Below are 21947 nucleotides of genomic sequence, written 5' to 3'. Positions count from 1 at the left end.
ATTTGGGCTGGAGCGCTTTAAAAAACGAGCGTGCGAGCGGAGATGCTGCTCCACACAGCTCAGGCCGCCTGCAGCAGCAACGCGCACCACCGCCGCCGCCGCTGCCGCCGCGAGGGCTGCTCGGGAGGCCGGCTTGGTGGCAACGTGCACCGCCGTCCCCGCCGCGCTTCTCCTCGGCGCCCCTGCCCGGGGGCCGGAGCACGACTCCCTGTGCTGCAGGCGCCCGCTGAGCTGCAGAGACCCGCAGAGCGGCGTCCGGAGCGCCACGGTCCGCAGCAGCCCGGGAGCTGCCCTCCGCCCGCGTCCAGCTCGCGGTTCCTTGCCTCGGCACCATGGACACCTCCCGGGTCGGCGTGCTCCTGTCCTTGCCTGTCCTGCTGCAGCTGGCGGCCGCGGGCGGCTCTCCGAGGCCAGGCGCGCTGCCGCGGGGCTGCCCCACGCACTGTCAGTGCGAGCCCGACGGCAGGATGTTGCTCAGGGTGGACTGCTCGGACCTGGGGCTCGCGGAGCTGCCCTCCAACCTCAGCGTTTTCACCTCCTACCTGTAAGTGCGCCCCCACCTCGCTCCGGGTAGGGGCTTTGGAGGGGCAGGGGGGCTAGTCTAAATCAACGCTGGGGGCTCCTTGGCGCCCGTCTCCTCTGAAGGAGGCGGGCGAGCTTGCTAAGGGCGTCCTGGCCAGACCTGTTTGGGCCCCCAGAGAATGCACGTGTCTCGGGAGCAGCGCGCCCGCACTTTCCGGGCCCGCAGAGAAACGGCTTCAAGTGCAGCCCGGGAAACCGCAGCTACCCGGTCCCGCGCTAGGCACGTCGCAGGGCGAATTCCTCCGAGTGGAGGCATTTGTGTGTGGATTGGGCATTGGTGCCCCGGAGCCTGGAGCCCAAGGACAGGCTGCCGGGCTGGTCCCCGCCTCAACCTCCTCTCTGCGTCCAGTCGCGTTGCACGAAGAGATGGGCTGTAAAAAGTTTCTTCAAACGAGGAACCTAACTTGCCCTGGTCCAGAGGGACTGACTCTCCATCCCTTGCACTGTAGCATAATGAAAACTTTTTCTCTTTCTTTCTTTCTTTTTTTCTTTCTTTTTTTTTTTTTTTTAACGAAGCGATTAAAATGTGGCAACCGCAAACCCCGATTATAGCTGCCAGAACGTTATCTTTACCTTTGGCTGCCCGAGCCGCCCTTTGAAGTGCCCGCGGCCGCCCTGTAATCTTTAACCATCTCCTCCCCCGGGGAAATGGACTGAAGGCGGCCAGGCAGGTAAACAGCGGCGCGACACCCTAGGGGAGACCTGAAGCTCTCTGTCATCTCTTGGGGATCATCCCACCCCTCCTGCCCCCACCACACTGCCCCCTCCGAAGCACTGACGGCGGAGGAGAGGTAGCGGCTTATTTCATAATCTTGCCTCTGAAAAATCCAGGCCTGAGAGTTACAGGTGGTTGGGTGGATGAGGTGACCCAAGAGGAACCCTATTCTCGGGGACCATGGTGACTACTCTCCCCACTTGTGTGTCAGGAATCTGAGGCTCGGTTCCTTTGGGCGAGAGACCAGGGTCAAGGCCAGCCTGGAAATGTGCGCTCGTGACCACAAGATGAAACATTTAGGTTTTATTGGAGACACTGCAGTAAGCCCACCCCAAGCCCTCGCAATCCCAGTTTCGGCTTCTCTGATGTACCTTGGCAGAGCCAGATGGATTGTTTGTGAACTTGGTCTTTCCTCTGTTTAGTTCTTTTCTGGAGGGAAGAAACATGAAGAGGCTTGCACAACGTTTTCCACTAGGTAGTGATTCTTTTTCTGGAGACAGAGAGAGGAAGAAAAAAACATTTTTTTTTTTTTTTTTAACTTGCCTTAATATTGAGTTTAAAGAAAGGGGCCCAAAATTATAAAAGAAAGAAAGGTACCATCCTGCTTGATTTTAGTATTGGTAGATGGCAGTGACTTCATCTACCATAAAACTGTTTTGGCCACTTTTCTTTACCTGAAAGGATTATAAAATTATTTTCCCCACCAGGTTTGCCTTCAGTTGTACTCATCGCATGTGGTAGTGATATTTTTCCAACCATGGAAGTCTGCTTTCCTAAATGATCATTCTCAAAATTCACATTGCCTCCTTCTGAACAGCTGTCCCTACTATAATGCGGAACACTCATCCCCACCTTCTCTGTTACACTACTAAAGGCAGCGTTTCTAGCATCAAGTGTTCCCCAGTATAGTGAATTTCTGAGACCAGTTTGGCAGTTTCACTTAGAGGCCTAGAACTATTCTTCCCCATCGCCCTGCAAAAATTCATTTGTCTACGAGGAAGGTGTGCAATCTCCTAAACGCTTACCTATTATTTAAATCATATATTCACTAAAAAATATGTTCAAGCATACAGAAAATAAATATAGGAATACTGTCAGGGTGTTTTTTTCTCCCACTTGAAAGAATGAACATTTGTTAGGCTTCTCTTACTAAAAGTTGGCATAAAATTCTGCTTTAAACCATTTCCCACATACCTCAAATGCACTTAACTGCATCCTCCATGTGCTCAGGAGAACTTACTGCCACCTACTGCCACTGTTCTCTATCTATTATAGACAACCCCTGGAAGTTAAGATACAATTAGGAAGTTAAATGTCATATTATTATGCTATTTGGTGACAGCCTGTACCCTGGCCTAAGGGGAAATTTTCTCAGTACCCTATAAAATATTAAACTCCGAATGTCTGTGAAAAGTGATACAGTAAATGTTAAATACTTGCTTCTAATGGTAACATTTCAGGGTATGTGAGTGCTGAATGTAGAAATCAGAACTGAAGTAAATAACTGACCTGATACTCTTCATAATGTGTGATTTCACGATTTGGTCTTCTTATAAAGTTCAAAATGCCATTGGCCATAGGATCCCCTTCTTTCTGGGTTGAGGGTTTTGGGGTTTTTTGTTTCATAACGACAGGCACTCTGTGCAGACATTAAGGGTAGATGATGCCCTCTTTTGGTTACACCTAGTATTATCTGACCATTTCTGCCTTCTCTTGTGCAGTCTTAACCTAAAAGAATTTTGATTTACTCATATTCAAGTAAATAAGCATGTATTTCACTGATTTTTTTATTTTAAGGAATAACTTTCATTTGCTCTTGAAAGAGAACACTGAGTTTTGGCTCCATTCCACTGTGGCCCAGTGGTAATTATGCTTTTGTTTGTTTGTTTTTGTTTTGGTGGCTGGGATCCCACCTTAGTGCTATGAGCACCATGCTCTAACCAAGTGAGCTAAACAGCCAGCTTGTGATTAAGCTTTGATGAGAAAGTTGCAGTGTGCGAAGACTGATATGAGTCAAAGGCCAGAGCTACTACTTTTATTGTTTGTAATAGGTTATTGCCATTTATTCAGTCAATGTGTTATCTCCTAACACACACACACACACACACACACACACACACACACACACACACAGAACAAGCATTTCGTTTTCTTCAGACAGATTAACGATAGCAAGTTCCAGCCGGACACATTTGGCAAATAGATTTGCCACAATCTGATACCTGGCTAGTCAGACTTGTAAGTAAAGAAAGTTTCCTAAATCTCTTCATAGAAGGTGAGAGCTGTTTATGTTCCGTTTTATAATCTTTCTTCCCAGAAAAGCTAAATCTTAAGCCAGTCCAAACATTAATGTTAACTCTCTTTTCTTACTAAACTGCATTCCCCAGTACATCTGTAACTGGACCACTGAACATAGTGGAAACACTGGAAAAATCTCAGCCTTAATCTCTTCTGTCTTTCCCTCCCCCCCAGCCCCAATGATTATGGGCTCTGATTTTACTAACAGGGGCTAATAAAGTTCACTCAGCAGAAAATAAGGCACACCAAGGTTGAGATACAAAAGTAGACAATAATTGTTTACAACATTTAATACATCTCCATTTACCAGTAGTGATTTCTCAGAAATAAAATAGTTCTAGCATCTAATCTCATTGTAGATAAATTATTTTAATGCATCAAATGTGAACATTTTTGCTAATAGGGTCTTAAAAGTAAACTTCTCTATGCTACTTTGATGTATCTTTCATCAAGTAAGTATGGCATCCAGGTAGAAAACTAAATCCTAATGAATATCTTAATACTGTAAATATTATTTTCTTTATTGGTCTAGAACAGCTATTTTATTTTAAAATGAAAACCAAATTTTTCTTTGCTGTTGCTTAAATTCATGAACATTTCATCCACAAGCAAATTTATGTTGTATGAACCAAAGTAACTGAGATAAAAGTTGGGATTTTTTAAATTTTATGTAGTTAGATTACTTTTCTATATGTAACTTTGAAATAAAATTTTATTTTATACATAATTAGTAAAACTGATGTTAATAAGAACTGATCAAAAACCTCAATTAGTTGAATTAAGTATGGTCCTGGTATCATATAAGTATTTCAGGCATTTAAAATGCAGTTTCAAAATTAAAGAAAAATTTTAGAATCCTCTTTGAAAATGATTTAATAGATCTCTATTTCCCTTCAAGCAAAGAAAAGTATTTTACGTAAAAGAATATGTTTGTACTTAAATGGTTATAAAAGGGTTACTATTATAACAGCCTTAAAATTTAGATCAGTTGCAAAATTTATATAGTTTACTCTACAACCTACTTTTAAAATTTGTTTAAAATGTAACGATGTCAATAACTTTTCTGCATTATAATGAAGTTCTTTCTTTTTCTCCAGGATTCCCTGTGTAATGTTTTTGTTATGGGAACAATTACTGAAACTAATTGACTAAATTAGTCTGAGTAATTTTTTAAAGTAGTGAGTTTTGATTCAAACAATTTTGTGGCATAAATTTAGAATAAATATTTTGCTGAATATGTCCAGCATATGCATGGCAGAGTTTGTGTGACAAGAATGCGTTTTTACATATAATAAACATGATTTTCAGTTTTTCCTTCCCTCCTTATTCATTTTCTTCAGAGTAAAGGAGTTCGGATGAAGTAACAAAAGGTAGCAATCATAAATGAGTTAGACAACTGGAATCAAGAAATAGCCTGTGTAGTTAAACAAAGTCATGTTTTCATAATGGAACCATTCACACTTAGATGTGTTTAAAGAAGTTCAGAAACATAAAATTGGTCTATGATTTCTCATAGCTAAGTTTATTTTTCTGAACTATTTGTTTTTAATTTCCAAAATATATAGCTGTCAAAGGTATAGAAACAATATCAGAGTAAACAATGAACCCAATAAAGCTATGGTAAAATTAAAGACGTTACAGAATATTTATAGTTTTGTGACTGATACCTAATTTTAACTTACTCAGTGAAGCATTTTTTATATTTCTTCTATCAAATTTATGCATTTAAGTCATTTTAACTATAAATTTAAGTGTGTTCCCAATTAATCCAAATCATATGCCATATGACAGAAATGAAAAACAGTAGTGGGTTCTGCATTGAGCAATTTTGTAAAGTAATTTTTTTGTTTTGTTCAGTTATTTACATAACTTTAACATAAAGCTAAATGGTACATTTCCTTATAAACACCCCTCAAGTAGATATTTCTGGTTCATTGAAGTCTTCATGAGAAGGCAAATTCCTTCCTATAAGATTCAACCTCCTCACACCTATTGCGATGCTTTCCTTTATAGGAAATTTTGAAGTAGGGAGATAAGTCAGACCGGCATTAAGGTCACACTGATATATTACATACCAAACTAAACAAGCTGATTATCTAACCCTGTTGTTCTTTTTGATGTATCTCAGTAGAATGTCATTTGTTAAATTTTCCCATGAGTTCCAATCCACTACAACTCTTCTATTCCCAGATCTGTCAACTTCAATCCACATTTTTATTTAGCTATCGTAGACAACAACTAATGCCCAATTTCACCTGTAGAACTCATTATCTATGGGAAAATGAGACATTTCACAGGCTATCATGTGGAATTTTTCATTAAAATTCTCACAACTCAAAATTAATTTTTTTCTGTAGGTAGGAAGCAGATCCATTCTTAAAATCTGTGACATTTTCTTCTGCCTCTTTCGGTTAATTTTTCTGTTACATTGGTTAAGCCCAATGGAAATGCCTTACTTGATTGAAACTGGAAGGGAGAACATTAATCATTTGATTTCAAGAAATGGAATGACATTTTCTAGTGGCAATGCTAGAAAACTCTTAAAAGCTATTAGCATTAGGGGGAAACTGTCTAAAAGATGCTTCATGAGCAGGAGTGCTTCTTCATACCCTCAGAGATTTCTTCTATTCATATTGTTTAAGTCAAATTGGAGAAGCTAAAACTTACTTTGAGCATGTGCAAAGGAACCTACCCATGACCATGAAAAATCTTCCTTAAAGTCAGATGGAATAATACTCCAGAACGTAGTGATGAGTTTACTTTATTTCAGGATTTTATTCTCCTCACTTGGCTGTAAGCTCCTCAAGGGTAGGATATTTTCCACTTTATATCCCAAGTGCCCACATCAGTGCCTGACTCTTCAGGCATGTTCAGTAAATATTTGCAATGTTGAATAGAATTGGCTGAACCAGCTGCTGAAACCCCAGTGGCTAAAAAGGGTCAGTGAAAGATAGATGAAAACTACTAGTTTACAAGTAACAGAACAACACAGGCTCCTGGTATCACAATTATGGCCCAGGCCCACTTGAAATACAATTGAATTGTGTTCAACTTAAATGATGCAATGAGTTGTTTATTTGAACATGCACCAGTATTTACATATCCAAATTACTTTATTATTTTAATAACAGTAATAATAACAACTGATATTTATATTGTGCTTCCTGGGTGTCAGGCACTATGCTAAATACTTAGTCCTATCCCCACAACAACCTTATGACACAGGTACCATTCCTGGAAGCTTGATGGAGGTCTGTAAGTTTATTCTAGGGATATTTTGATTGCTCAAAATATTTTAGGACCTCTTTGAAGTTATATTCAGGGCCAGTTTACCAGTAGCATAAGGAAACCAGTCTTCTAATTTACAATTATATCCCATAATAATTTTAATTGATGCCGATATATTTCAGAACATTTTTCTTTTCAAAACCACAACGTACAAAGCTCTAATGAGAGAAATATTTCTTCAAGGTTTTAGAGCAAAATGAAGTTTTTAATTTTCAATAAAATAAACATGATGTTATACAAGGGGTCTTCAAAAAGTTCATGGAAATATTCGTATTCTTGTAATTCTATTTTCCACAAACTTTTTGAAGTACATTTGTATAGTTTAGGGCCAATATTTGAAGTTTAGTAGGTATATTTTTATATACCCATTTTCTTACTCCCACAGAAACCATTTTTCTTGTCTCCAGGTTAGATATAGTGTGGTAGCTGCCAGAGTATCGTAAAAAGTGATTAATAGATTTGTAACCTCCTAAGTAAAAATAAAAGATTTTTGTATGACCAGATCTATGTGTCAAATAAAGTAGCTGTATTCTGTGGAAACATTTCTTAATTCAGAGAAACATAAACTTTCTTAACAGACAAGTTTCATTCGAGTTTATGTTCACGTTTAAAATGGATGAGATGAGATGAATCGGTGTCACAAAGGTGTCATAATGTTATTCATTTGATTCAGCATAGAAAATTATTTCAAAGTTTTGTACAATTCCTCCACATATATTTTAAAACTACACATGGTTTAACGATTAGACCAGTGACACAGACTTTGGTATCAATTAGTAATCTGGATAAGTCAGAGAAAAGTCCCCTCCTTGAAAGAACCTTTCCAGAACTGCGTGTTTAATTTCTTCAGTTCTTCAATTCATTTGCTGCTATAAACCTGATACACATTAACCATTTATTGTATTATGAAGTCAACACACAAAAAAATAGGTGCTCAATTAATTATAAATTATATACAGTGTAAAGAGTCCCTCATCAAGTAAGTACTGAAGTTTAGAAAATGTAGGATACACTGGGGTACCATCCCTAAAATCTCTTAAAACAGTACTCTCATACTCTGGTTTCTTATTACCTTAACATTAATAACTTAAAATTGTTCAGCAATCCCTAATTTTCAAGTGTCCTGCTGTTAATTTATGCACCTCTTTTTCTCATGTTTTTGTTATCCTTCTTGCCTTCAGAAGTTTCGCTTTATCTTTAAACAAGGACTGTGGTGATCAAGGCGGAAGAAAAGGATCTCAGGCACACACTAACACACACACCAACACACCAATAAGAAACAATTCTCTTTGTGCCACTTGCTCTGCGGAAATGATCCATACGTTGACAGGACATGGCAGTGGAGGGCCAACCTTTTTAAGGGGAGAGACTAAGGAACTGGCTGTGTGAAGGCACCTTCAGTTCGGTTCAGAAGCTGAAATGCAGAAGACAATTGTCCTGGCAAAGGGAGCCCAACTCCAGCTGAGAACGCATGCACCAAGCTGACCTTCCTTGTCAGCCTGCCAGCTGAGATTAAGCTTTCCTCAAGTGGTCCCTTGTTAGCCCAGCCTTTTCCTCAGTGTCGCTCATCTTTCACAACTGGAAGCCAAGTGTTTCAAACTGTTACTCAATTTTGCAGCCAAATTCCTTTATTTCCTCTTTCCCCCTCCTTGTCTCCCTCATACACACACACACACACACACACACACACACACACACACACACACACACCTGTGGTGGCTAACCTTACATGTGTGCCTTCTTTCCAAAGTCTACACTAAAAACAGAACCTAAGAATTTTGTTTCACTAAAAAACAGGTAAATACTTTTGCCCTTCTTTTTTTACTGAAACCTTGATTAACTAGAGCAGGGACATCTACAAAAGACGTCTATTTGCAAAATAACCTTCCTTTGATCAAAAAAGCCACAAAAGTGTATTTCTCAGGAAAGCAGAAAACCACACATGATCTCAAGTGGAAAAAATATAAAGAATTTGCAGAATTTTTAACCTTAGTACATAGCAAGGATATTATTTTAAAGTTGGTTGGTTAATGTGGGCTATGTTAGGACTTTCATTGTGTTGTGTTTGGGTTTGCCCAATGTTATTTTAATGAGTTTATTGGTTCGACACAAAACACCACATGGTGCTTGAAATTTTTAGGTTATAAATTTTCTTGCAAAGCACTTACTTGAAAGAACTCTGTTACATAATCAATTGGTCCTTAAATCTATCAACACAAAATTAACACAAACCTTTCAGTTTTTGTATACATATACAGTGAAGATTATTTGGGTATGAAAACCAAATAAAATTTTCATGGAAGGAGTTACATTCCTTAATCATCTATTTTGTATACATATAGAGACTTTCGCTTCACAATGTTTGTTGAATGAATCTACAGAATGAGTTAGGAATATTCTAGTAACTACTGAGATAAGAATCTTACCTTTTATTTTCTCTTCATACTTCCTGTCCTTAGAAGACATGCCTGCATTTGGCAATAAACCTCTGTCATAATTGTTATAGTTTTAACTGCACAATAGAGTAAAGCCTAGAAAAGGAACAGCAAGAGAGGTGGAAAGGCTAACAGGAAATCTGCCACCCAAGGGACAGTGCAGGCAGGACTGAGAGACAATGAGTGACTGGACTCCATTAGACACTTGTTCCCAGGTGCTATATTTCTCCCATATCTCTCTTTATCCTTCTCCATCCCTCGCTGCTAGATAATATCAGAGGAGAACTGGGAGGATGCGTTTTCCTTATCTCAGACACTTCCCCTCCAGAATTTCAAATTACAAAATAAAGGGAAGTTTAGAAAGAAGAGTCTTTGGGATTAAAGTATCAACTCTAAGTGCACCAAAATTAGGATCTTTGATTTTAACTTGGAGAAGCTATATCACTATCCCTGTTAACTCCTCCACAGCCCCCGTTCCCCAGCAGCTGTTGTCTCTGGGACTCAGTGCAACAGAGAGTACAGGAAGAAGTTCAATACCCTTTTTCATTGAATCTTCAAGCTCAAGTAGCAAAAGGAAATCCTAGTTAAACCAGATTCTCCCAGGGTGTAAGCATAGCTCATTTGAAGATCTCAAAAGTTTTAGCAACATGATTAACTGACAAGTTTCCACCTTCCACCTTACAGCTGCTAGCCTCCCTGAAAAATGTCCACTTCCTCAAGGTCTTAACAATAGTGAGAAATGCTAGGTGGATATGGTCTGGTCCCAAATGACTATTACATAGTAATTTGAAGCCCCCTTTGCTTTAGCTGTAGGAACTTCTCAGAACATAATTAATTGTGTACTGGGAAGGAGAGGCTAATTTTGGTAGATTTACGTTAATTATAACATGACCAATTCAGAGCTTCAGCTAATAGCTAACTACATTTAGAGTAAGTCCCACTGTAAAGAACTATGAGGATAATCTTTTATCCACAAATTACCAGAGTGACTAAGCTGTATACCTAAGGTCACATTACACAGTGCAAGAATGAAATTTAATCGTGATTATTAGAGCATTACCCAAATTGCCCAAATAAACAGAATTAAAATAGATGGGTTACAGAGGATTTAGATGCATCAAAAGCTATGTCTACCCATGGAATTTAGAATGGAAAGGAACTTGCAAGTCACCGAATCCAACACCTTCGTTTCACAAATGATGAAATTCATATTCATAAGAGGTAAATGACTTTCCCAAAATCACATAGCTGGCAAAGATGGAATTGGAACCCAAGTCTCCTGAAACCCAAGTCTCCTGAAACCCCTTACCTAGTGCTTCTTGTCATCTTTTGCTCCAATGCCAGATACTCAAATGAGTTTTTAACCTCCCAGTTACTTTTCTAGATGTTGGCAAATATCCTGTAGTTTATGCATGTTATATATGTTCATATCTAGGTATGTGACTGGATTTTTACCTTGTCATCTTACTCTGATCTATCATAGATACAGATCAAGTGTCTCTGTATCACCTAAAAACCTTCAGAGTAAAAAGGAACAATCAGATTTAGTTTGAGGAATGTGTAATTAATTTCCCACATTTCTGTTATAGTAGTTAAACATATGTTTGCTGTCATTTAAATTTTATTTGTGACCTAAATTTGACCAAATGTAGGTCACCTTAATGTCTCTTGTATCTGTTCCCTTTCTCCTCTAGCACTGAAATTGCATTTATTTAGGGTCTCCTCATTTTTTGCCTGGATAACTGTGGCAGTCTCTCATGGCCTACATAGACCCCAAACACACACACTCCCTACCACCTCACTAGTCTGTCTAAGTTACTTCTCTGGTCATGCCTCTCCTATATTCGATCCTTTCGTGGTTTCCTGTGGCTTTCATAACATTTAATACCTCGGTTTAGCCCACAAAGCCAACTTTTCTTGCCTCATCCCCCACCTGCAACTCTGCTGCCACTTCCCCTTCCCTACCCACCCCCACGGCGTTCCCTTCTCTCCAGCATATCAAACTGCAGTCTACAGTTTCCCTGTTTCATGCCTCCAGGTATTCGCATGTGTTGGTCCCTGCTTGGATTGCCTTTCTTCTTTTGCATCTTGCTAACTTCATGCATTTTTTCATGCCCAGTTCAAATACCACCTCCTCTGGGAAGCTTTCTCTGATGCACCATTTAGAAACCTGTCTTTGATGCTCCACGTCATGTTGAGCACAGCCCTGTCACAGCTCTCACCACATCTGATCGCCATACTATACCTACTTTGTTTCCACTGCTGGACTATATACCCCTTGAATTGTAGATTTTCTTGGACCAAAGAGGAGAGGAATGGCTCTGGGAATTGGGTCAGAATGCAGAATTCCTGTGCATTAATCATGTTTTGGTTTTGTTTGCTTGTTTTTTCTCTATTTTATGATGCTTTGAGATCCTGGGGGCTTGTGGATCCTAGAGAGATTGGCCTTCCATGGGCTAGCTAATTCTTAGAGATAGCAAATGAGTCTCTGATGATTGTGCCTTTCATATTGTAAGCCAACCAATCCAAAGCCCACACCCTCAACCACCTACGTATCAGGGCCCTCTAGGATAAAGGTCAGTATTCCCCTGTCCTAATCACCCCAGGGCCAGATACCAGACAAGTTGGTATAGCTCCTATACCCAAGAGCCCGCTGAAATTATCTGAAATTATTGAAACTAGCTAATCCTAAACCCACTTACCCCGCCACGTCCACTCCTTCCTGTGGAAACCACAATAATGGTTCTTGCCCATGCTTTTCTCCCTCTCCTTCTGTCCCCTGTGCTTCTTCCCCGTGTGTCCCTGTATGCGTGAGGCACCTCTCCTCTTGGGAACTGTGAGTAACAAGCTATGTTTTCAATGGCAGTTGTCTCCTGGTCTGTGAGCTTCACCATACCTGAATAATATTAAAGCCTATGTTTTAAAACACTCTGTGCTCGTGCATGTCTGTGCCTGGGCAACTTCAAAAGGGGACATGACAAGGGCACATTCAAGGGAGAGTCAGCACTGTTTTCTCTCTCTGGAGGGCACTCCCCTGTTTCCCTAAACTCTATGTAAGACTTGCACTTTGTCCACATCTAAGGTATAAGGTGCTGTTTTTCTGGTCACCAAATGTGCAACAGAGAGTGAGACTAACTGATATAATCTCAGATATAATCTCGTAATGTGATGACAGAGAGGTTCTTTCCTCCAAATTTGGCAGATTGCATTGTTTGTAAATTCCCAAGACAGAGAGGAAAAAAGTCAAAAAGTACTATTAACACTTTACCCCCCATTTCTCATTTCACCTTTATAAAAAACACTAAAATAGTAATTGCTATCCACACCTTAGAGATGAGATATCTGTTAGGAAGATCGCAGCCCTGTCTTGAGTGACCTTGGCAAGTTACTCTGTGCCTCAGTTTTCTCATCTATAAAATGGCAATAATAATGATATCTACCTCACTGGGTTGCTGTGAAGACTGGTAAGATAATGCACATAAAGCACATTGTGTAGCATCTTATAGGTGAAGCATGTGTTCAGTGTTAGGTGCCATTGTTTTTGTTGTTGATGTTACAATTGTTATTACACTAAATCCATGCTCTTCAAATATACCGTTTACCTTTTTACTGTTATTTTCTAAAATAGCTACATTAATTGCCCTGAAACTTTAGAAGTATAAACATAATTTTATTAAACAAGATTTTCTAATGTTGAAAATGAGAGAACAGCAGAGAGGTACCTAGAAGGTAAAGAAGAATACAGGGAGCAAAAAGAGGCAGATTCAAATGAATTGGGCATCACCCAGCATCTGTTATAAATAAAAACATTCTAACTTTTATCTCTGATCCTTGCTATCAAATTCATAAAAGATTCTGTCGTTTGAATCAAGTTCCATATTTGCACATGGATGTGTAATTTAGCTGATGGCTGAGTGAACACTTTGTCACAGAGAACAGGCTAGTGGCCCAATGTTCAAAGTCCATCCCTCAGATACAATTTAATGAATGGCCCACAATTTGTGGTCCTGAACTTGAGTTGTTTTTATCCTCTCATTTTTCATGTCATCCACACCCATGATTTCTCTTGACTGGAGGGAGAATTCAGCTTGTTAGCTTCTTGGGCTCTTAGAAGCTCCAATATCAGCAGTTGACTTGCTACTTGAGAAGATGCATCTCTCGCCTGCTGCTGAGAGAAGGTAGGGAATCCAGGCTTCTCTCAGAGCCAAAGGTGCATTCGGGGAAAAACAAGGATTTCAACACTACAAATATGTGCTTCCTTACTTTTATTTTTTTTTTAATATTAAGAACTGAAAAAATAATTCTCCTCTAAGGACAAAAAGTGGATTTAAGGAATAGGCTTATATTTACCTGAAAGTACATTCAAAAGAGTCGAATTTTCATGAGGAACTTTAGTAGCTGTCTTTGATAAAGAAGCAGTTGGTTCAACAGGATTGCAGAAAGGATCTTTCAGCCCATGATGACAGTGAGACTAAAATTATTCCCTGGGGACTAGTAGGTACGAATGAGGTAAATCTGGGTAGGAGAGGGGATTCAAAGTTACGTAGAGAGTCGAAGTACCACTTGGCCTTGTACTTGAGCAGGAGGCCTCTGAAATTAGGCCTGGTGTTTCCCAGCAAAGGGGAGAGATGGGTCGTTGGTTCTTGGACCAGATAGTCTTTTAATCCTGTTGGATGAACCCTGGGTCACCATCTCTGCATATGCCCCATACCGCTCTGCAAAAGAGGTGGACTGTTTTGTTCATAACCAATAAAATCAAGGGAGCGGGTCTGAAAAGGACAAGGGAAACCTCCTGTGTAGGAGCCCTTTTATAACTCACTACATGTGAAAAGATGATTCTGGAATTCCCAAGTGTCTACTGAATTAGTAAGCCAGGAAGCGGATTTATTTTACGACTCTGAAGCCAAATGGAAGGAACTTTTGGGCAGGCATCTATTATGTGTTATCCAACAGCACAGACTGGAGAAATGGGCTCTGTCAGCCCAGCTTTGTTAAACAGTTTAAATAAGCACCAACCCAAGGGGGAACAGAAGGCAGCTAAAGTCGAATAATTTCAAATGAAGAGTGAAAAAGGTGTCTCTCAGACAAAGGGAAATTCTCCAGGAGGAGAGGAGGTAAGAGGAAAATGGCAGCCTCGAGGAGTCTGTGATCTATTAGAAAAGAACTAAAAAGTGCCCAGGGGGACTCAAGGGTGAGGTGAAGTGCAGGACAGAGGGGAGAGAGGCAAGAGGACAAGCGGCTCAACCAGGTACAGACCTTGGATACTGTCTCCCAACAGGTACAGCTCCGTCCTTCAAGGGGTCCACAAGGCTCACTCCCACATGCACCTACACGCTCCCACACACACTTATACACACTGCCACACACACACACAGGTGCACCCTGTATTCACATGTGGAAGAAACAGGAAAAACACTCATTTTAAAAATAACCAAAAGATCTCAAAATAAAGCTATCCACTTTATCTATAGGATATTGTAGCAACTGGCATACTTCTACAGTGGGAAATAATTAACAGTGTGGTATTGCAAGACAAAACAAAAAACAAAAACAAAAAATGCCACGGAGCAGTGTGCTAGATTAGAAGTCTAGATCTGTGGTTCTCAAACTTGTCAGCACATTAGTTCCTCCCAAGAATTAATTTAACCATCTCAAAGCCCAAATCACACCCCAAACCAACTAAATCAGAATCTCTGGGGGTGGGAGCTAGGCATCAGAATGTTTTTTTAACTTCCCAAGACAAATTCAATATGCATCCAAGTTTGAGATTCACTGATCTAGATCTAGCTACTCCAGTAATCAGCCATAGAATCTCTGGCAAGTTGCATGTCTTCCCTGCTTCAGTTATCACATCTGTAAAATAAGAGAGATGAAGACATGCTCTGAGGTCTCTCCTAATTCAATCGTTCTATGAATCTATCAGCTTGCCATTTGTGGATATTGTAACAGGGCAGGTGTTGCAGGACTGTAGAAAATGGAAGGTTTCTACACACCCACACCCACTCCCATTTTGTGTAGCAAATCTGGAAGCATTGTTTACTCTCCTACAGTGAGCATTACTTAAGATGACTTTATTTGTTTTACAGTTTAGAGGGCCTCCATAGGTAGCCTCAGGAGTCCATTCATTTCATTAACATTAAATCAACAAGCAGACCTTCTTTCTGCCTCTCTCTAGCAGGATTAATGGATTTTGGCATGATTTGTGCATCTAGCAGCAAAACCTCGTGCTGAGAAAGCTAGCAGGCTTGACTAATTCCCAGCAGTGCTAACTTCATAAACTTACTCTAAGCTTTTAACTTTGACTGAAGATTAAAGGTAATGACTTCACGCTGTTATGTTTGAATGCATGATACTCAAGATGCATAAAAAACTATAAAAAATGACAAACTATTTGATAAATTAACATTATATGTTTGTGTATATGTATAAATATATATATATGTTTTTTACTCTTATGAAAATACTCAATTCTGTGAATGTAAAAAAAGGATCTTCTAAAACACTGAGAGAGATTTATGTAATAAATGATCATTATACTAAATAGAGTATTGACAGATGTGTATATAAATTGTAAGTATGAGAACTTGTGGTTAGAATATCGTAAATATACCAATAGAAGACCCGGTTTTGTGTGAAGCTGTAACATTACTGAATATTGAATATGAAAAATTTTCTAAGAAGCAAAATTATCCTACTCTATGAGACCAGTTATCACCTATAAAATAATCCCACACATGACTATGCTTATACCTTTTTATTCCAGACAGCCTAAATTTAATTCAGAATTCAGAGAAGTCTGTATGAAGAAAGGGGAGAAAAGGAAAAAATACAATATTTCCAGCCCATCTGACAAGACTACATAAAAAGCTTGTGATCAAAGGGTCTTAAGTACACTTTACTGGTGTGACAAACAACATTTTTATCCCTTTATTAGATTTATTTTTCTTCTGAAAACTGCAGTGACCAGGGTATGGTTTGTGAAAGAAAGCTGGCAGCGTTGTGTTCTTTGATTCCTAATTAACACCTTCAGTCTCAAAAGAGAACCAACAGAAATACCATAAAATGTTGCAGCTGCATTGTGATTCCGCTTGGTTGGTTTGTTAAAAGTCGGCTGGGCATTGGCAGCTGCAATAAAGGGGAAGCTCAATGGATGTTTTGTATTGTGCCCACTGAAGTGAAAGAAGGCAACCATTTTATTTTTCAAATGGGCAGCTGCAGAGGGAAGTTTAAATGGAGCTAAATGCAAGATTTACTGTTAATTTATAGTAAATAAATAAAGAAAATAAAACCTAACTTTCAAGTTTTTATAGCCACATAACAGAAATTTTAGCAAGAAATTAGTAAGGACAATAATTTTGGAGCTTTTTAGCAACTGACTTGGGGAATTCAGCAACAAGGAATAGCATTCATTTAAAATCAAAATAGCCTTTTAGAAAAAGCTGAGCAAGTCAAAGCAGCCAAAGCTTTAGAAACTGACATTTCCACTTTGAAAGGTAAAGATATATCTTTCATGTCTTTGGTAATGTAATTCCCTCATCCCACTTTATTTAAACCCTAAAATTTGTTCAGATCAGAATTGAATAAGATTCCATACACCCCCACATCCACTTTTTTTTTAAGAGCATGGAGTTGAATTTTGCCTTGGGTAGGGGAATAAAGGAGGCATTTAACTCTGGTCAGATAAATCTCACTCACATTCAAAAATGCAATTAAGGAAATATGTAAATCTAGATGTTTCATCAAATGCTAGCTAAGGGGTTACTAGTTCTTTTTGAACACAATGACTGAACTAAAGAACTTTAGTGTCTGTGTAAGAACCATTGTCCAAGCTGCAGTCCCTGTTGGAAACAGAGTCCGGCCTGGCCGTGGGAAATACCTACATATTTGACACAGGCCCTATTTCTGAGAGAAAGGGGATGGAAGAGAAAGTATGGAGATTTTACTGTTGCATTCTAATCAACCATGATCTGCCTAATTTGCTTTGATCAGGAAGATAAACTAATTTTTCTATTGGCTGGATAAAAGTAATTAGCAAGCCAAAGCTTTCATGTTATTTCAAAAGAGCTAAAGTAAAGGGGATCAGAAATTGTAATAGCGGGAGCTAAATACATCTTTTCGGCTCATCTGAGAGCATTGTTCATTCAAAATAGGATACTGACACAGAAGAAGAACTCTGGCTAAAGATAGTTTCACGGGCTGCACAACCATTGTAAATCTATAGATCTATAGTGCTATGTAACTAAACAAAATTACCAAAGGTGATTTATAATTGGTGTCTGCATCATATAGTCCTGTTCTTTTGAGGGGACACTTTTACCTTCATATGAAAAGGTACCATTATTGCCTAGTCATAAAATATTGTTGGTTTTTCCTGAAGCTCAGCTTTTACATTTAAGTTGTTGGGGTAGTTGGCTATGTTTATGTGAACCCTTAGCTGCTGCTCCTCTGAAGCACACACACCCAGCCAGCTTGGGATCCTACAATCCTGGATATACTAGAATGGGATCTGAGATCAAACCGAGAAGCTAATCAGGAAACTGACTCCTCGGATCCTTCAGTTTCACAGCCTGGTTCACTGTTTTTGTTCCAGTTACCAACTTCAGTGATGCCGCTTCCTCCTCTCTTGTTTATTCTAAACTCCCAAACACTTGTAGTTATTAGATGAGAAGGAAAGATTTTGAAATATGGGATTTTGTTTCTTTAAAAAAAAATCTACTATTTAGTATACTTTTTTTCTTGTTGATATGACCTTTGTGTTACTTCCTTTTCCAAACTGTTGTACTAGATACGGTATCTGTAACCTTACTGTAAACTTAATTGCTTTTTTGGCTACTAATCTCTTTTGTTAGGGTTCTTAGATACGAAAGTGTGCATTTCAAGTCAGACTAAATGTGTCTTATAAAATAAGTGGATCTTTTAAAAGGGTCTCTCTGTGAGGTTGGAGTTCACCAAGTTTCAAGGCTATAGAGAAACTATTATTGTGGAGTAATTCCAAAGGAAACTAGAACATATGATTTTAAGATCACTATTCTTCCTTGTTTTTAAAATTGTTTAAAGTAATTTGATTTCCTTTACTCGTGTTTTTTCCTCTTTGTGGAAACCTGTAGTCAACAAATATTTTAACTCTTTTATTATTGTCTTAAAAGTTATTTTTAATAACAGTGTTTCTATTGCAAATAAGTCTGTTTTCACTTTCTTCCCAGCTTTCATAAAGTCTAGAAAAGATGGCAACTGTAAGGAATAAGAAGTCAGTCTGTGGCTGTGGAGGAGATCATTAACAGTGTCAACGTTATGCTCCTGCATATTTATTCACTCATTGTTCCATTCGTTCATTCACACAATTAATATTTATTGATTACCTGCTTTGTGCAAGATGCTCAGAGTATAACCGTGCATAAGACAAGGACAATCCCTGCCTTTGCAGGGAAAACAGACATTAAGCAAATGCTTATTTAAATTTAGATTATTAGGATTATGAAAGAGCTCTGATGGAGAACAAGAGTGCAGTAAAAGAGAACCTGCCTTGTCTTGGTGGTTGGGGAAGATTTCCCTTAGGAAGTGACATTTAATCTGAAACTTGAAGGATGAGTTGGTGTTGGCCAAGGAAAGGAGAGGGAAAGAGTGTACTATGCAGAATTTTCCACTTAAGTCTGAGCACTGGCTGAATTCTCATCTATGCATTCTGCAGCTTTAACATACAGCATGATACCTAGGACACAGTTACCCCTAAGGGACAGGATCGTCCTCTGAGATCTGACCTGTAATCACTAGGAATATATAGGAATACCTTACAAAGATCTATTTAGCAAAGGGCTCTACCATTGTGTTCCAATCTCATAATGAACCTTCTACTTTATTAGCTTGTAGTTTTACCGGGCATACATTATTCATTTTCAATTCTTCTGAAATTCATTTATTTGCACCCTGAATAATAACCTGAAAAGGGGAGGCTCTTGTTGTGTGAGCCTGTACATATTCGCTACATTAGGGGAAGCCAAGAACTGGGTGCCAGGGACATACTAAGCACACTCCCCACCACAAGTAGAAGGCAAGAATTTCCCTCTGTCCTCCTCTCATTCACAGTAAATTCTCCCAATTTTTGTTCATAAAGGAGAGCTTGTCAGACCTAAGCATGCACATTTATGCGTTCATTCAATTATTTACTTAACGTTTACACACCACCTACTATCAGGCAGATTACAGAGTAGGCACAGAAACAAAGTTGAATTAAGGAATAGCCTCTGCTTTCTGGAGTTCATAATTTAACTGAGGAAGTCAGACAAGGTAATAAAAGCAGTAAAGTATAATAGTTAAGAGTCTTACTCTGGGGTCAGTCACTCGATATTAGAATCCTGGCACTGACCCTTATTAGCTTCAGCAAATTATTTAACTTCTCTGTGGCTTTAGTTTCCTCATCTGTAAAAGAGAACAGTTCTCCAAGGATTGTTCATGAGAGTTATTATTTGCAGAGCACTAAGAACAATGCCTAGCAGGTAGTAAATACAAGGTAAGTTTAGCTATTATTACTAACAGAGATTGATATAAAGTCCTGTAGAAACAGAGAAGAAAACCGTTCACTCTACTTGGGCTTGAAATAATTCAGAGAAGGTCAAGTTTGCTCTGCTCTTGAAGGATGGGAAGGTTTTCACCATGTGGATGGGACATGTCCTCCAGAAGGCAGGACCCACACTGGCAGAGGCACAGGAGTGTGAAAGTATGTGGGAGGAAATTTTCAGGTTAGCTGAATGTCAGGCAACAGTGACTGGAAATGAGACAGCTATAAAGAGAGAAAATACAAAAAGCATCTTAATGACCACAAGAACTCATGTGAAGACATGGGGTTTAGTGTGGAGAAACTGGCTAAACTTGCCAAAGCTCAGTTCCAATCATGACCGCTCCCTGCCAAATAACGTCACAGGTCCTTATTCAAGTTTTCCTTCAAATAACTGGACCCTCCACAGTACACCAAGCTTTTGAGCTTAGGACTTTCATCTTGCTCTGCCATTGATTAATTATATGACTGATGAATACCATTTACCCTTTTTGATCTGTTGTGTCACCTGCTAAGTGAGGTGTTTAGTACAAACATTGCCCTGAATTAACTTTAAGTACAGCAAGGAATGCTTAACTTGTAAATTAAGCATGTCCCCAGCCATGTTTAACACACAAGCATTGCATGTCCAGGAACCCACGGAAAAGTGGAGGTGGAATCAGATTGGGAGTTTCCTCCATAACTGGCTTGTTTTCTCAGGAGTCCTCCAGCTCCAATTCTTCCTCCTCCCTTACATAGTGACTTCCACTTCATCCTGCCTTAGAGTCCACTTCCATTTTCTGTTGTAAAGTAGGGTTAATTTTCTTCCTTCTCCAGACCATTCCCTGCCTCTAATCCCACCCCCTGCCCCCCAGAAAGTGAATGAATGAATGGTTTCTGGATGGTACTCTCAACTCCACTGTTACCTTGAAACTCAATCTCACTTCTGAGGGCCCTTGGCCATCACTGCATCTGCTGAAACAGAATCATGACAGATCTTCCCCAGGAATTGCTCCTTATCCATTCTCATTGCCAGAGCATGTGCATTTGGGGGCCGTAACCTCTCGCACCTTTTCTGGTCATAAGCACTGCAGCTAGAATGCACAGTTTAGTTTTATCTAGACCTCTACCCATCTGATGACCTATGGATCTACCCCACCCCTTTACCTTATGTCCCAGAAGGAACATGTCCTGCCTCTTTTTTGGTTAACCCCTATCTTGGATTTGTCATTTCATTTTCTTTTATCTCCTGGGATCTATGGTTTATTCATCAGCAAATGTGCATTGAGAGTATGCTATGCGATGTGCTCTGGAGGATGCACAGGAAGACAACATCAGTCAATTCTGTTCTAGAAGTTCGGAAACTAACAGGTTGGTGTCATTCCACACTGTATTAAATTTGGCAATTTGTCATGTTACCAATAAAGGGATTTCCATTTAAAGACGGCATCACCATAGCATCCTCTGTTTCCTCCTCTTTAGTATACTTCTCATCCTGTCCCCCACTACCTAGCATAGTACCTGGCACATATAAGTGTTACATAAATACTTTCTTTGGGTGGAAAAAGGGATTCCTCAATTCAAAAAACAAAAAGGCTTCCCTCTGCTCTGCAATTTCCTCTACTTTTCCCTTCTTTCTCCTTCCTCTCACTGCCAACATTCCTGAAAGAGGAGGCTACATTCACTGCCGCTATTTCATTACCACCCACTCATTCTTCCATCCCTTTTGATATCAGCCTGCCACCCCCACCATTCAACAGAATTCACTCTCTCTTGAACACCACCCATGGCCTCCTATTGCCAAACCCAAATGGTCTTTTCTCAGCCCTCACCCTTGCTGGATCACTGTGCAGCACCGGACTCTGCTGAGCGTCCCCCCCGTCCCTCCCTAAGCAGGTACTCCAAGACTCCAGCCTCAAAATGCACAAGTATTGGGATCTGCCAGGCCTGGCTTTGGCCACAGTCCAAAGCTTAGTCTTCTTATCTGCAAAACGGGGTCAGTGAAGCCTATCACCTATGCCTGGTCAGCCTCCTAATTGCCCTCCTTACCTCCCTCATATCTCACACGTGCACTGCTGTGAAATTCATCTTCCTAGAC

General features: G+C 39.7%; 1 protein-coding gene across 3 annotated transcripts in view; it reads left to right on the top strand.

Annotated features, from left to right (window-relative positions):
• The first annotated feature begins 332 nt into the window (after window positions 1-332).
• LGR5 (leucine rich repeat containing G protein-coupled receptor 5) overlaps window positions 333-21947 on the top strand; it is a 125342-nt gene continuing 103727 nt past the window's right edge. For all 3 annotated transcript variants that reach the window (XM_063075562.1, XM_063075561.1, XM_063075560.1), the window contains exon 1: window positions 333-544. In XM_063075562.1, the coding sequence (XP_062931632.1) occupies window positions 333-544 (212 nt within the window). The remainder of the gene's footprint in view (window positions 545-21947) is intronic.

Source organism: Cynocephalus volans, chromosome 12 (assembly GCF_027409185.1).
Source record: "Cynocephalus volans isolate mCynVol1 chromosome 12, mCynVol1.pri, whole genome shotgun sequence".
Lineage (NCBI taxonomy): Eukaryota > Metazoa > Chordata > Mammalia > Dermoptera > Cynocephalidae > Cynocephalus > Cynocephalus volans.
This window is presented reverse-complemented; position numbering and strand designations above follow the sequence as displayed.